General features: G+C 36.6%; 1 protein-coding gene across 1 annotated transcript; it reads right to left on the reverse strand.

Moving 5' to 3' along the window:
- Window positions 1-705: 705 nt before the first annotated feature.
- LOC104218153 (uncharacterized) lies at window positions 706-10,515 on the reverse strand. The gene is made up of 6 exons (XM_009768574.2): window positions 10,233-10,515; window positions 2,916-3,059; window positions 1,753-1,820; window positions 1,592-1,642; window positions 1,443-1,502; window positions 706-1,342 (listed from the first exon to the last, which is right to left on the reverse strand). The coding sequence occupies exons 1-6, from the start codon at window positions 10,360-10,362 to the stop codon at window positions 1,043-1,045; spliced, it is 753 nt and encodes a 250-aa protein (XP_009766876.1). The 5' UTR covers window positions 10,363-10,515; the 3' UTR covers window positions 706-1,042.
- Between the last annotated feature and the right edge of the window lie 6,928 nt (window positions 10,516-17,443).

The following is a 17,443-nucleotide window of genomic DNA, read 5'->3' on the forward strand; positions in this document are numbered from 1 at the left end:
TAGCTTCATTCAAATATTATTTGTTTTTAGTAATCATAACATGTTATACCATCACAATTCGAGGCCACAGAAGGAAGTCCAAGTTCGTATATAGTAGTAGCAATTATTGATAAAATGACTAGAGCTTAAGAAAATGTTTAGGCCATTATCACTTTATGTACTAAAGGATGAAGAAAATAATAAATAAATAAATAAATAAAAAGGCAGCATAGTGCACAAGGTATCCCTAGTTCATGAAGGGTCCGGGAAAGGGCCGCACCTTAAGGAGTGTGATGTAGACAACTTACCCTAATGAAAGTATTAATAACTGCTTCTACGGCCGAGCCCGTAACCTATAGGTTACTTAGAGACAAACTTCCCCTTCAGGACGAAGAAATTTCAAACATGAATATATAGAGATATTTTGAATATCTAAATAAATTCTTGACCGGACGCTTAAATTTGAAAATCAAAGCACCCAAAAGCCTACGTGGCACCTTCCAAATAGATGTCTTGGAAGGGCAACGTAAGGCAAGACAACTAACTTCAGTGCAATTACTTTCCACCAACCAAAGATAACCTCCTTACACTAGACTAATATCAAGACCATATATAGTGACCAAACGAGAGAATTGAATGAAAGCTTGGAGCAGAAATCACCAGCTAAGGAAGCATACGATTGAAAACTTTAAAATGAAAATGAAGCATAGGAGAAATTGCATGCGATTTAAAGAAGGTGGAGCTCTCTAAATTACATTTACATAATCTCATAATTGTACATGATACTCCTAATTACAAGAGATCATAAACAGAAAACGCGTATGGTACACGAGCGTTTTGGCTAGCAGTTTACGCGAAAAGAATATGATACAAACGAGCATTTTGACTAGCAGTCTACACATCATAAATTCAAAAAGAAGTGAAAATCGCAACAACATCCCCTGACTAAATAACTAGACTTCCAAAAAGAGTAATAATTCATCAAATATTCAGTAGATATCTTAGCCGCTACCTTACGATGAAATTAGATAACCAAGCTTCTGAAACAAAGCTAGCAACTAGATTATCGTTGAATCCTTCTAGATTTGTTCCTTGTATTTGAGGAAATATGTTCATCTCCTACCTCGACTGTACTGGACTGCGAACTACTGTTTTTAGAAAACTGTGTGGCAGCCGCTCGAGCACCAGCTATTGCAGCAGCAAGATTTTCAGATCGATTTACCTCGGATGTACTGGAACTATTAAGGAAAGAAGCAAGTGATCCTGGTTTCAAAGAGAAAGGATCCCGTGGATTTGGAAGGGGAAATTTCACTGGGAGTGGGGGCGCAATGGGAGAAATACCTCGGATTGCAGCTTCATATATCTTGAAGAAAAAAATTCGAAAAAAGAAAGAAGAACAGATTAAAGAGGCAACAGCAAAATGAGCTTAAATGAGACAATCAAATTTCTCAATTTCTTAATACCTTTCTTTCCAAGTTATAAACGCCTTGGAACCCTCGCATCTCAAATGGTACGATAAGTTTCTGCACGAATTAAAAGGAAAAAAAATGATTCTTTTGCTGGAAATAATACGAACGAAACAAATAAAGCCTCCCAAAATAAACCAAAGTACCTGTGGTTGCTCACAAAGCCAGCAAAACTTTGTTTGCCCTTCTAGCCTCACCTGTAAGCAAAACATATCAAATAAGAAAAACAGATAACAAAAGCAAGATCAAAATATTTGAGAAATGATCTGAATCAGTGCATATGAACTAGGAGATTTTTAAAGCTTACCCCTTCTGGAATTTGATCCCAGCTGACTAGCTCTTCACATGTGACACACCCAACTACTTCAACACAACCTATGCAAAGCAAAAGTTTCAAAAAGTTTTTACAATGTTCATCTCGGACGATAACATATTGAAGAAAACAGAAGTGTGATCATAGTTTACGCCAAAATGCAGATTAAGAAAGTAAATTACAAATCTTTTAGGAGAACCAAGAACTGAGACGGGGAAGATATCTGCCAAATTCTGATTTATCCAGTTATCATTGGTGAACTTAGTATGACATAGGCAAGAAAGAATCACGGACATGCATTTCATGATGGAGACTAGATACCACATAGATTCATAAATTAAAAGATGAAGAATTGATATACGTCATCCAAATCACCTTCAGAAATTAGCACTTAAGTTGCTCGGACTCGGGTGCGGGTGTCTGATACGGGTGCAGATCTAGAGGTCAGATCTTACATGATCTAAATTTTAAGATTCGGAGGTTACGGGTGCGGGTTCGGCTAAAAATAATTTAAATATCTAAAAATAGAGTTATAACTTATAAAACTATGTATACATTATGAGACACTATGTGAAAACTTACATTGTATTCTGAAAAGGAGAATATTGATCAAGATGAGAATACAGGAAGGAGATAATAAGGAAAAGGACTGATAGAGAAATTTCTATGTACAAGGTATCCATTTTCTTCAACTTCACCCTAGTTTTTGTTTTGATTTAAGAAATCGTTGTATTTGTCCCGAATTTCTCTGTCGGTTTTGGTCAAAGTACCCAAAATCAATTGACCATATCCGGTACGGATCCCACACTCACACCCATGTCGTGTCGACACGAGTGCAACACCAAAAATGTCAAAAAGCAGCTTCTAAGGCAGGAGTAAATAACGACACCCAAAGGATTAGACAGTAGAAAAACTGGAACTAATTGACACGATCAAGTTCAGGCCATAATATGCTGTCAATAAGTTTGTACCCCTCAAAACATGAATTCTAAATAGGACATTGATACAGCACTTCGTTGATCCATTCAAGCAAATATGATATCATAAATATAGGAAATCCGATCCAACTCTTTATTCGACTCGAAGAAATTTTAGTTGAAAACCAGAACTAAAAAAATTAATTAGCTAGCAAAACTATGTGGCAAAGAACTTGTCACCTAGAAGTCTTGAGACTGGATAATGCTCCGGAAACTTGAGATCTGTTACGCCATTCACTGCATAGATTTCCCTGTAGAAGTCCTCCATTGCTTTTATAGTCTCTGGTTCTGGGATCTTACTAGCAGCATGAATCCAAAGTCGACCTTCATGAAAGGAAAAAAACAAACATTATAATTAGATCACAAGGAATTGAAGAGGTTACTTTTTACACATTCTCGAGTCAAATAGACCAAATTTATGGTGAAGAATTACAAGGATGTAGGTCATGGAATAGGTACCTAAAAGAATAAGGCTAATTTTTACACATTTTCAAATCAGAGACCAAACATAGGTCATGAAGTAGGATTCTGTTGTTCAATCTGAACAATTGTTGCGCACTTCTTAACAGTATAATTTTGGCTCAATTACCTACTATTTTCAAATTTCAATATCACAAAACATTGTCCAATATTTTAGATAAACGCTGTACTTGGATCACAATGTAGCATTTTTACCAACTGAAATCATTCAAAACATTTTTATTTTTCCCAGGCACATTTCTTCCCTTTTCTTTGGCAAAGATGAAAACGAGATAGAATCATGGGTGGCTTTTCGAAGAAATAAGTATCTACAGAACATATTTTAGTGTGAAAAACTCATAAACAGCCTACGCATTATGTTTAATATGATGCCTTAGTGAAAATTTAATCCATATTTCCAATAATTTAGAAGTCATGTTTCCGGAGAATACGCCATCATGAGGAATACATCCATTTGAATATGACAATGTGAAGCAAATAGGGTCAGATATGGCTTTGCAACCTATACACCACAACACCACTAGCTTCTAGAATGCTTATCGATCAAATTACTTGTGAGCTATTTAATAATTAAATCACCAAGACAGTGCACATTACACGGATATGGCTTTGCAACCTATACACCACAACACCACTAGCTTCTAGAATGCTTATCGATCAAATTACTTGTGAGCTATTTAATAATTAAATCACCAAGACAGTGCACATTACACGGATATATTGAGAAAACATAGCATCCTTTAGCTATGTAGGGAGCTCAAAAGTTTTAACATTCATCTATTTTGTGTAAAACTTTTATACAAAGGGAGAAACATGTTCTTCTATCCTCAAACCACCTATTGTTTCTCCCGTTCCAAACCACCCAAATTATACAAAGGGAAGACCTACTGGTCTACTAAACCATTAGTACTTTCTAAAATCTATAAGCTGAAGACAACCTAAATAAATAAACGTTTCATCCCTCTACTAAACTCGACTTTCAGGGTAAGGTATGTTAAGAGAGGCATAGCCATTGAAGGAGCAAAGAGAACAGAGGAAGGAAGAAGAGAGTAATTGAGCAAAGCTTGGAAAATATCAAATCCATTTCTTCATGTACTGTACATGTGTGTATATATACATCATTTAACCACTAACTACCTAATAATATATTAGTTGTTGACAGCTGTACATGTGGCCCACTAACTAACTTCTAACATCCTAACTAACTTCTACACTATGCATTCTTCTCAACACTCCCCCTCAAGCTGAGGGATGGAAGAGGTTCTTCATTCCCAGCTTGCTAATCAAATACTCATGTTGTGGTTTGCATAGTTGAATTTGACCACTCTGAATTTTCTCCCTTACAAAGTGACAATCAATGTCAAAGTGTTTTGTTCTTTCATGGAATATGGGATGTGTTGCAATCTGTATAGCAGCTTTGCTATCACAGAACAACTGCACAGAGTTGTTCACTGCAACTCCAAGCTCTCCAAACAAACCAGCTAGCCAAGTGACTTCAGCAACAGTAGCTGCCATACTCCTGAATTCTGATTCTGTAAAGCTCCCGAAAACTGTGCTTTGTTTCTTGGACTTCCAAGAGATTACAGCTTCACCAAACTTAACTATATAACCAGTGATAGACTTCCTTGTTTCCACACATGAAGCCCAGTCTGAATCACAATAGGCAACTAGTTCCTTGTTACCTTTTGCTGGCATAAAGGTCCCAAACCTGCAGTTCTCTTGATATACTTGACTACTCCTATAGCTGCTTCCATATGTGACTGCTTAGGAGCATGCATGTGTTGACTTAATATTTGAACAACAAAGGCAATGTCTGGCCTTGTCATTGTCAAGTACAGCAGTCTGCCAACCAGTCTTTGATAGCTTCCTGGGTCCTCAAGTTGTGCATTTGTAGAGGCTTCCCCTTTGTTCATGAATTCATCAAATGCTACTGAGGTGAGTTTATGATTAAACTCAAGAGGTGTCGCAACAGGCTTACCACCAGCCAATCCCAGCTCAGACACTAGCTCAAGAGCATATTTCCTTTGATTCATAAGAATTCCTTCTTTAGATTTAGAGAACTCAATTCCCAGAAAGAACTTTAATTCTTCCAAGTCCTTCATTTTGAACGTAGCTTGCAAGTCTGTCCTCACTTGATGAATAAGCTCCACATTGTTCCCAGTGACCAACAGGTCATCAACATACACTAAGATTACTATCAGATCACCACCTACCGTTTGTGTGAAAAGAGAGTAATCATAATGAGATTGAACAAATCCCATATCCTTGAGAGCAGAAGTCAGCTTCAGGTTCCACTGTCTAGGAGCCTGCTTGAGTCCCAAATTCACCACCTACCCTTTGTGTGAAAAGAGAGTAATCATAATGAGATTGAACAAATCCCATTCCTAGGTTCCACTGTCTAGGAGCCTGCTTGAGTCCATACAAGGACTTATGCAATCTGCATGCTTTCTTCTGATGACACTCCCCCTGGCTGGCAAAGCCATCTGAAATCTGCATATAGACCTCCTCAAGGTCTCCTTGGAGAAATGCATTGTGCACATCCATTTGAAAAATGAACCAATCAGATGTTGCAGCCAAAGCCACCACAGACCTCACTGTCACCATTTTGGCCACAGGAGAGAAAGTCTCTTTGTAATCCAACCCTTCAAGCTGACTATACCCCTTAGCAACCAGTCGAGCCTTATACCTCTCCACCTCCCTAGTGGACTTATATTTGACTTTGAACACCTACTTACAGCCAATAGGAGTCTTGCCAGGAGGTAGATTAACAATGGACCAGGTCTGATTTTCCTCAAGAGCAGCAATTTCAACCTGCATGGCTTCTATCCACTTAGGATCAGTGTTGGCCTCAGCATAGGAAGTAGGTTCAGACACAGCAGAGTATGCAGCAATACAAGCCTGATAGGCAGGAGACAGCTTGTCATAACAGACATACTGGTAAATGGGATAATTGCAGACTGCTTCTTTGGAGGGTACAACATAGTCTTTTAACCATATACGAGGAACAGAGGTCCTAGATGATTTCTTAATAGGAGGAGGAGCGGCAATGGGAGAAGGACTGGATAATGGAGGGTAAGAAGGTGGTTGGGGAGAATCAACTAATGACTTGGAACAGAAGAAGGAGACAGGTGTAGGAGTTCTAGAAGAAGGGATGTACCGAGGAGAAGAACAATCAGCTTCTAACAGATCCAAAATAGGAAATAGAGGGGAAGAGCCAGATATGTCATGCTTAAAAGGAAAGACATCCTCCTGAAAAATAGTGTCCCTACTTACAAAGAATAGTTTTGAGTGAAGACCATATAGAATGTATCCTTTTAGCACAGAAGAATAGCCAAGATGGACAGCAGGAATAGCTCTGGGGCTAAATTTATCAGATTTGCTATAGAGGTGGCATAGCATAGACTGCCAAAGACTCTCAAGTGCTGGAGAGATGGGACCTTGCTATAGAGTTTCTCAAATGGAGAAGCTCCTTTCAACAAGACAGTAGGCAATCTATTCAAAAGATAGACTGTTGTAGAAACACACTCACCCCATAACTGGAGTGGAACAAAGGTTTAAAACCTCAAGGCTCTTGCCATGTTAAGAATAGACCTGTGTTTTCTCTCAACTGTGCCATTCTACTGAGGTGTATAGACACAGGAACTCTGATGAATAATTCCATGCAACAACTAAAGACTAGTTACCTGCTCATTGAAGAACTCAGTACCATTGTCAGACCTGAGACACTTAACCTTGTTATCAAATTGAGTCTGAACTAAAAACATTTCCAGCAGAACAACAAATTCTGCTTTTGTGTTCATTAAGAAAATCCATGTGTACTTAGAGAAATCATCTACCAATGTCATAAAGTATCTTTTACCATCACGAGTTGGAACCCTGTATGGACCCCAGACATCAGCATGCACAAGTTCAAAAGGAAGAGTAGAACAAGAAATGTTGTGAGGAAATGGCAGTCTAGATTGCTTAGCAATAGAACACACTGTACAATGATGATCTTGCATAGGAATGTAAGGTAAACTACTAATTTTTTGTAGAACTTTCAGAGGTGCATGTCCTAATCTCTTGTGCCACAAAGGCACACTACAATTCTTAGTAGGCTTAGGAGGAACTGCCTTATTGAAACTAGAGATACTATTTACAGAAGATACTAGATTGTAACCGTGCTTTGCATTCAGCTGATGCACTGATCCTTCAGGAATATCTGGCTTTAGGATGTAGAGTCCACATTCTTCCCTACCAATCCCCATTACCTTCACACTCAAGAGATCCTGAAAAAGACAGAAGTTAGGAAAGAATGCAACAAGACATCTTAACTCCTTTGTGAGCTTTGAGATTGAAAGCAAGCTGTATTTGAAGTCTGGAATGTATAATACATTCTGTAATGATTTAGTTTTGAAGATTGTGGAAACTCCCGTGTGACTGATAGCAATCTGCTCACCATTAGGAAGATGAACCTTGTTATGGTCTATACTAGTCAGATCTTTGATTTCACTTAGTAGCTTGGAATTATGTACCATATGGTTGGAGGCCCCTGTGTCTATTATCCAGTTACCATTAACTAGATGAGACATGAAGGCTCTTATAGTACCTGTGTTATTCATAGTTGCTGCATTTGCCACTGATTCTACATGCTTTCCTTTGTTCAGCATATGCAGAATCTGATCATATTGTTCTTGAGTAAACACTGGAGCAGCGGAAAATTGAGGAGTAGGCTAAGGAAGGTCAGAAGGTTGAAATCCTCTGGCAGTAAATACATTGTTCACCTGAGGGCCTGAATAACCTCTTCTCTTGGCCTTGAATAAGTAGGGTATCCATGGAGTTTATAGCAGGTGTCCTTGGTATGACCTTTCAAGTGACAGTAGTCATATTGTAGTGTAGGTCTCCCAAGACTATTTCTAGGTTTGAAGTTGCTATTTCCATTTCCCGCATTAGCTTTACTCATCAGTGTTGTTGAATCACTAATGCCAACACTTACAGCTGTATTGTTTTTCCTTTGACTCTCAACATTAACTACCATAGCATAGGCCTGATTGACATTTGGAAGTGGTCTAATCATAAGAATCTGATCTTTAGCATTGTCAAAAGAATCATTTAAACCAGTCAAAAACTGATACAATTTCTGTAGTTGGTAATGTTCTGCATGTTGCTTGGATTCAGGACATCCACATGAAGGAGGAGGAGCTAAGGCTTCATACTCATCCCATAACTCTCTAAGTTTTGAGAAATATTCAGACACTGTTAGCAGATTTTGAGTCAATTTTGCAATTTCCTTGTGAAGATAAAATGATCTAGCAGCATTCACCTTATCAAATCTTTCACGAAGATATTCCCAAACCTTGTGAGCATTAGATGCATAGATCACAGTGCTCAGTAAATTTGGAGCTACAATGTTCATTATCTATGCTAAAACAATAGCATTACATCGATCCCAAAGTTCATGAAAACTTGGATCATAAAGCTCCTTCCTACATGTTCCTAGCACAAAACCTAACTTGTTTTTGCCATGCAACACAATTTTCATAGATCTACTCCAAAGAGAGCAGTTTTTAGATCCTCGAAGCTGAATCGAGATGAGAGCAACACCTTGAGTATCAGAAGGATGAATATACAAAGGATGATTGTGATGAACTAAGTTAGTATTCTGAGTATCAGATGGAGGTGATGTAACAGTAGTCAAAGTAGACTCATTTTCATTGATCGGCATACTAATTTTGTAGACTTGTAGATTGAAGAGAGTTACTTACTCAAATTGTTGAAAAAATTCAGAAAAGTTGGTGAATTTGCTCAAAATCAGCAAACCCTAACTATAAGAGGAGATCGTATCTTCAACTGCAACTTGAACCAGATGAACCCACCGGAATTAAGCCAGATGAAACTGATTCTGGATTCGATTAGCTCAATTGTACCTTCTCCTTACTCGTCTGCCATTGTTGAACCCACCGGAATTAAGCCGAGGCTCTGATACCATGTTAAGAGAGGCATAGCCATTGAAGGAGCAAAGAGAACAGAGGAAGGAAGAAGAGAGTAATTGAGCAAAGCTTGGAAAATATCGAATCCATTTCTTCATGTACTGTACTTGTGTATATATATACATCACTTAACCACTAACTACCTAATAATATATTAGCTGTTGACAGCTGTACATGCGACCCACTAACTAACTTCTACACTATGCATTCTTCTCAACAAGGTAGCCACAGAAATCAACATTGATACCCTAGACGAAAGTACTTCAAAGTCCTAAGCATTAAACATATTAGAGAACAATGAAGCTAAAAATTGACACGTCACAACCTCTAGTTTGACTCATGGCCATCCTACTCTACTTTCTATTTTTCCTTTTCTTAATTTGGTTTATCAAACAGTTATGGGACAAAAAGGAAAATCTGTCATACTTTGTATACTGATATAGTATTAGACTTGTGGCCAAGCATAGCAAGGATTTTGACACATGATATACAATCAGACCTCTCTATAAAAGCATATCTATATAACAGTCATTCACCGTAAAAACCAAGTTTTTTTTTTTTGAAACCGATTCTTATGTTATGTTATAATATATGTCCTCTGTAACAGCACTAGCCAAAAAATATCGAAACAAACGGGACTATTTATAGAGAGGTTTGACTGCATTCTTTATTGAAAAATTAGACACACTCCCTCCCTTTCTTCAAATTCCCCCTACCTACCCACCACATCATCACAATAAAAAAATTTACCAAATTCAGAAAGAAAAAAATATGTTTACTGTAGCTTTTACTGATATCAGTGATGAACCAAATAAAAAGGGTAACTTTCCCAGTTTATGCTAACAAACAAGCAACAGTAAAACTGTTCATATACACCGCCATAACTGAACTCAGCTATAAAAGGGCTAAAGTTTACATACCCCCCATAAAAAGGGAAAAGAGAAGGAAACCAAGAATTAACAAAAGGGTGTCTAATTCAATTAGAAAATAACAACAAACTTGAACTCAAAAATTAAAAAATTAAAAAGTAAGAAGAGGGAAGTTTCACCTCTAATAGGGGCAGACCAAGATCTTCCTTCAATCCGTTTAATACCATAAACAAGCAATGAAGCCCATGGCTGATGCATTGTCAAACATGGATTTCTGTAATTTACATCACCTCTATTTCTGCTTCCCATTCTGGATCTTTCGCTTCTGATTCCAAAAACAACAAAACAAAATTTGATTATCAGTTTTTGAGAAAGAACAAAAGGGTATCTTATGTGTGTTCTTGCCCTCGGTCCTATGTGCACAGAGCACGTGAATCACTGACTTAAAAGTGATGTTGTACTAGGAATTAGTCAACTAGGACTTGGAAACTTTTATTTTCTAGAAAAAATAAAATCTAGTACTAATACGGAAGAGGGTATTTACCCAATTACCCTAAAAATAGTTGTAGCTAAATTCACTTCAAAGAAAAATATTAATTTTGTAGTATATGAAAAATAGAAATTATTTTAATTCATTGTAGAATAATTACAATATGAAAGGTATATGATGAATCTTCTATCTATCTATATTATATTAAAAGGAGAGTAGTGATGCATGTGGTTAAGTCAAGTGACAAGCTAAAATGAAGCCACTTAGCAATTTAAGACAATATTAATTATTAGAAATTATAAATAAAAATATAATTAATGAAAGTAATTCAATGAATCTTATATATAATCTAAATAGATCTTATATAAATCTAATCTATATATCTATATTTATATGTATATTTGTATCTATATGTATATCTATATTTATATCTATATATTGATTCACTCATAGATTTTCTTCTATATTAGCTAGAAATATGGGAGTGAAAAATTAATTAAACATTAAAAAACTATAATAGAAAAAAATAAAAAATACAGAAATACGTAAATTGAGATAATCTATGACTATTTTTATTTTGGAGTATGTTAAAATATAAAATAAAATTAAAATTTATTTATGATATTAAAAATTTATTGAGTATAAAAATTAAATAAATTCAGCAAAAATAAGATCATACTCAATCTATCTATATTATATTAAAAGGAGAGTAGTGAAGCATGTGGTTAAACTAAGTGGCAAGCTAAAATGAAGTCATTTGGCAATTTAAAGGCAATATAAAAAAAATTGAATTATAAATGGAAACATATTTAATGGAAGTAGTAGTCCAAGATTTTATGTAAGTTGAATTTCATTCTTTAATTAATCAAAGCCAATTATTTGAAGATTTAAACTAAAAATAAAAATGTTCTCTTTTTAATGATCAAAGACGTACAACAAAAAAAGGATGCAATTTTCATTAAGCAAGCCAATATACTATAACTATATGTATCTTTAATTAAATTTGTGTATAATATAGATTTTATGTATAATTCAGTAATGGTATGAATCCTTTTTTTGAGAAAGAATCATTGTATCTTACACATTAATTTTAAGTTAAAATAATAATTCTTTATTTAGTACAAGCTTTATATTTGACCTTATTTGTGAACAACATACATTACTATAGGTATCATATACATTACTATAGGTATATTTAATTAAATTTTGTGTATAATTTAGTTATAGTAAGTATCTTTTTTTGAGAAAAAATTAATTAAAATTTCGTTAATTTCGTTTTGTATCTTACACATTTATTTTAAGTTGAAATAATAATTCTCTATTTAGTACTGTAAGCACGTGATTTTTGCCTTATGAGAGAATTACTCCCAAAAAAATCAAAATAAAATAATTTTCCTTTGTGTGCAATTTTGAGAATTTTCGTGGCATTTTTGGATAATTATTGGTATTTGTCTGTGCATATTTATTTGTTAAATTAATAAAAATACAAAATTATATTGCATTTGCATTTAGGATTTAAGTTTACAATTAGAAGTAATTAAGTTTGTTTTACAAGAATGAAAATTACAAAAATATGCATCGTTTGCATTTTTAGCATTTAATGTCAAATTGTGCAATTTTGTTTTAATTGGTGTTTAATTATGTATGATAATTGTTGCTAGAAATTAATTAGTATTTTTGATAAGTTAATTTAGTTTATAACTTAATTTAGAATTTTAGTTTTATTAATTAGAAAGTAAAAGAAAAGAGAGCAAAAAAATATAAAGAAAATCGGAATTGGACCCCTTCTTCAATTTTGAACCTAGGCCCAAAACACCTCTACCCAACCCAAAACCCATTGACCCAAGCCCAACCGCACCCCCCATCTGACCACACGACCCCTCTCCCACTCTTTCTCTCATTTTTGTTTCATTTGCTACTCACTACCTAAAAAACCCTAAAGACACCCCATCTCTTTCTCCTAGCCGCCGGACCCATGCACCCCCCCCTCTTTTCATCTTCTTCGTTCACCCCCCCTCACGAAACCCCACATCCCCCCCTCATCCGTTCACCACTGTCCAGCCCCCCTCCCCGTCCATTTTTCTTTTCCGTCGTCGGACCACCCAAGCCAACCTACTGTCACGCCGGACAGACCCTCAACCAGCAGCGGTGACCGTGGTCCGTCATTGACGAGCAGCAGCGCTGCTGCGTCGACCAGTCACGTTGCCTCGTCGTCCACCACCAGCAGCTTCATCTCATCGTCGAGGTCGTCCACCAGCAGCAGCTTCATCTCATCGTCGAGGTCGTCCACCAGCAGCAGCGTTAACCATCGTCGAGGTCGTCCACCAGTAGCAACTTCGTCGACCAACCACGAACAGCCATCGACAACCAACTCCCCATGGCTGCTGCTCTTTCTTCTTCTTCGTCCCCAGCTCAACCATGAACGACCACCCAACGTCCAGCTTCATCCATGAACGACCCCTCCAGTCGCCGGAAAAACCAGTACGACACCTCCCTCCCGTCGACCAAATAGTCCCACGACCACCATCAGCTCCATGTCCAGCATCCATTGCTGCTGCTTCATCTCCTCATCCTAAGCGACCACTAGTCGTCAAACAGTTGCTCAACACACACACAAACAACCCCACAACCAGCTGCTCAACACACACACACAGTCTCACGTCCAAACAACCATAGCTGCTTCGTCATTCATCGAACACCAAACTCAGCTGTTGTCTCGTCGTTCTTCAGGTTCAATCCGTCGAGGTCGTCGTTTGTCATTCAGAGTTCGTCGAGGTTAAAAGAGAAGGTGGGTTTTCGTTGAGTCGAGATCCGGTACGCCGAGGTTGTTGTCCGAGTTTCTGTTCCGTTACGGTCATTTCCGGTTAGTTGGTTTAAGTTTCATTTCTGTCCGTATTTTGTTTGATATTCTCGGATCTGAAATCAGTATATGTTTGATTCTTTTCTTGTTCGTTGTTTATCATTTTTTGATTATTTCTTCTGTTTGTTTTTATTCATTTGTTCTTGTTTAGTTTAATATAGAAGTGTGTTGGTTGTAATGTTGTTAGATTTAATTTGAAGTTCAATTGATTATTGAGTTTAGTGATTTGAATCTACTTGTTTGTTATGTTCAATTTGTTACTGTTATTGAATCGGAAAGTATGTTTGTTGTTAAAAATATTGTTCAGTCAAAATGATTTCAGTTGTTTCTTTATTGTTCATCATATGGTTTGGTTCCCTGAATCCTTAGTCTTTGTTTTGATGATATTTGACATAATCTGAGTTTCTAGCTTAAATTTGTTGATGAAATTTGATTAGAAATTGGTTATAGCTGATGGGGGTAGAATGGTAAATTATAGTATTTTCAGGGGTAAAATGGTAATTTCAGTAATTTCATAGGGGTATTTTTGGAATTGAAAATTTGAACAATTATTTATTTTGAGTGTTCTGTCCACTAAGCACTAATAATATTAAAATAAGGTATTAAAATAATACAGTAGGGGACAAGACATATGTTAGTGGAGAATAATATATTTGTTTAATAAAAGTGGGGGACAAGACATGTAGTAGTGGGATTACGGGGCTCAAGAAGATGTGACCTTTTCTTTATTTGTTTAATTGTTTAAAGTGGTCTGTTTTTGGACATAAATAAGGGGAGTTTTGGGCAGAATTAAGGACGGACTTTTTTTATAAAAAAAATCTTGGAGAGTCAGAGTTAGAGAGTTAAAAAAAATAGACTGGATTTTATCATCAAAAAAAATTCAGAGCTTAAGTTGAAAAGAAAACTGATTTGTCAGAACTTAAGAAATTCAGTCTTTGAGAATTAAAAAACTGAAAGTGAAGCCTTTCTTTACTACTGAGGATCAAAATATTGTTACTGTTTATGTGGTTTGCATTTGGTACTACTGATTTTCAGATTGGTTTTCCTAGGTTTTCTTTTGGTTTTGGAGGGCTGTTTCATTGAATGCTTGGGTTTCTGGTATTGGTATTGTTGTCGGATTATTTTTGAATCTGTTATTGGATGTGGAATCATCTCTGTTGGTTTTAAAATCCATCCCTGGGTGTTCAATTTGCTACGGTTGTTGCTGATTGTTCTTGTTGCTTTGCTAATGCTGATCTTCCTCTTCTTTTACTTCCAATACCAGGTACATGGTTGTAACCTTGTCGATATTGTAAGCTGAAATGTGAAAGCATGAATACATATGAAGAATGGAACTTTGAAGATTTAATTTAGCTTTTTCTTTGTTTCTTTTACTGATTGTATTTAGGCTATTTCATGTATTATTATTCTGTAAATTTCTGTCGCTTTGCATAACTAGGCATCTTGTAGTGATGTATTAAATAATACTCTGTTTTAGTTTGATTATTAGGTAGTATATATTTAGGCATGCTCATTGTAGATGTGTGATTTTTGACCCTCCCCGGGAATTTTCACATTTTTAGCGTGAATATTTAAATTGAGTCTAATATAGCTATTTTGACTATTTTACTTTATTTCGTCGCAAAAGAAAAATTACAAAAAATATATATATAAATTTTAGCTTATGTATTTCTCACAAACTTGAAAAAATACAAAAAAATAGTACCTTATTCTTGTACTTTATATAATTTCGAAAATTATAAAAAATATAGTTTTATTAATGTTTTGTAGTCATTTTAAACTTGAAAAATACAAAAAAAAAGTACTTTATATTTCTATCGTTGTATAATTTCGAAAATTACAAAAAAAGGTTATTGACGTTTTGTAGCCATTTTAATCTTGAAAAATACAAAAATAGTACTTTATATTTTGTCTTTATATAAAAACGAAAATGACAAAAATAGTTTTATTTATGCTTTGTAGCTATTTTAATCTTGAAATCAAAATATATTAAAAAATAGTTTTGTTTTAAATGACAGTCTTATTTTGGTAGTTATTTTGCTTACATAGGATTAGTTGAACAACGTCGTGTTCTTATTCTCGGGTCCGGGCAAAAGAATAATATTTGGGTTCAAACTACCCGTTTTTAGGCCTAATTTTCGGACCTAGCCCATAATAATTCGAGCCCATCACACATGGGGGACACGCGTGGGGAACACGGACGGAACACCACACACGGGGAACCCCACCACGCATGGAGGACACAAGTCTTGGACCCCTACACATGTAAGGTCCATTTCTTGGAATAGTGTAACAAAGAACGTGAGAAGGCAAAAAGGATTGGAAACTTTTAAAAAGCAAGATTTGCAAAAAGAAAAGGGGATAGAACGTGAAAAGGGGGGGGGGAAGAGAAAAAGTTTGGAAAATTTGGAGGAAGGACGATTGACCTTCTTCTTCATTTGGAACCGGAGAAAACGAAAAAGAAAAAAAACGTAAAGGTTGCATTGCCTCCTCCTCTTTCACGTCCAAACGACCACCCCGTCGAGCAGCAGTCACTGTAGCTGCTTCACGTCCTTTCCCCATCGTCTTCCCCACCTCCAAACCTCTCCGTAACAACCAGCAAACGACCCCTTTCGTCGCCGGAAAAACCAGTAGCTCGTCGCTTCCTCGCGCCCAGCAGTGAACCAAACAGCCCAACGACCATAACCAGCCTCCCCGTCGCTTCCTCGCGTCCAGCCTCATCGTCTCACACTGTCACTCATCAGCGAACACCACCGGAAAACCACGACCACTGCTGCTTCACCATCTCCAGTCCAGCAAGCAGCTGTTGCTGCGTTTCTTCTCCTTCGTCGCCAACACTACTCCTTCAGTCCGAAGAACCAGCAGTCTGGCTTCTTCCTCACATCCAAACGACCCTCCATAGCTGGCTTCTTCCTCACATCCAAACGACCCTTCATAGCTGCTCCTTCCTCAATCCAAACGACCACCTAAACCAGCCTCTCCTCGTCTCAAAACCTCCAGAAACGACCAGCCAGTGCAGCCATGAAACCACTCTTGAGGTTGCCGTTCGTGTTATGAGTTCCGTCGAGGTTGTTGTTGTCCATTTTTTTCGGCGAGTTCGAGATGTTGAAGCTCGACGTTGCTGTTAAACGTGAGTATTCATGTTACTTTTGTTGGCTCGGTGTGTTCTTTGATTTCACGTCTTGTCTCGGTAAATTTGAGTAGTAGTAATATATTTGTCATATTTTAAAGTTTATATTGTCATGTTAGCTTATCACTGATTGTTAATGTTATGTTCTGTTGTTAATTTTATGTTTTTGTTTATCACTGATTGTCAGTTGTTTGCCATTTATTGGTAGGTTGTTAGATTATTAACTTATACTTCATTAAACTATATTAAGAAGAAAAAGAATGATAGTTTATAAATAGCGTCAAATTAGTGATTTGTGACAATATTGTTGTTTATATGTAATTAGATTAAAGGAACCGGGGGTGCATTTCATGTGACCCGGCTCCAATTTGGAACAGGGTTAAATAGAACTTGTCGTGAACCACGAGTGCATTACATATAGCATGGCTTGCAATATGTTTTAAGTAACCTTGAATTAACTCTTTAAATAAATATAGCGGAATGTAGTTCTCTTTTAAATAATAAAATGAGATGAGCCTCGCCAAATAAAGATACAAATTGCGGGGTCCTCAATAGATGGTTATTTTAAATGCTTAGACTTCGGGATGGGCCGTTTAGCGAATTTCGCGGCCCTACCCAAAGTAAATGATGCGCTAGTCACTTTAGGCGCGTATTTAATAATGTTATCTTCCTAAACTCGGGTGCACGTTTATGTGACCCAAATCCAAATCTCAACGGAGTCGAAATGTGTCTCTAATCACGGGTACATTGATTGTGACGTGGTTCGAGATGCGTGTCCATGACGTTGCAAATTCCTTTTAAAAAATAAGAATGAGATGAGCCTCGCCGAATAAGAATACAAAAATTGCGGGGCCCTCAGTCAATATTTGCTTTAAAATTGCTTAGACTTCGGGATGGACCGTTTAGCAAA

This window comes from Nicotiana sylvestris, chromosome 1 (genome assembly GCF_000393655.2).
Source record: "Nicotiana sylvestris chromosome 1, ASM39365v2, whole genome shotgun sequence".
NCBI lineage: Eukaryota > Viridiplantae > Streptophyta > Magnoliopsida > Solanales > Solanaceae > Nicotiana > Nicotiana sylvestris.

Bases quoted from the DNA above. Each gene is read 5' to 3' on its own strand.
- LOC104218153 (XM_009768574.2), bottom strand. From the start codon at position 10,362: ATGGGAAGCAGAAATAGAGGTGATGTAAATTACAGAAATCCATGTTTG. The intron at 1,643-1,752 runs GTAAGCTTTAAA...TTTTGCTTACAG, and splicing joins GGGATCAAATTCCAGAAGGG to GTGAGGCTAGAAGGGCAAAC. The intron at 1,343-1,442 runs GTATTAAGAAAT...TTTTTCTTCAAG, and splicing joins TTTATAACTTGGAAAGAAAG to ATATATGAAGCTGCAATCCG.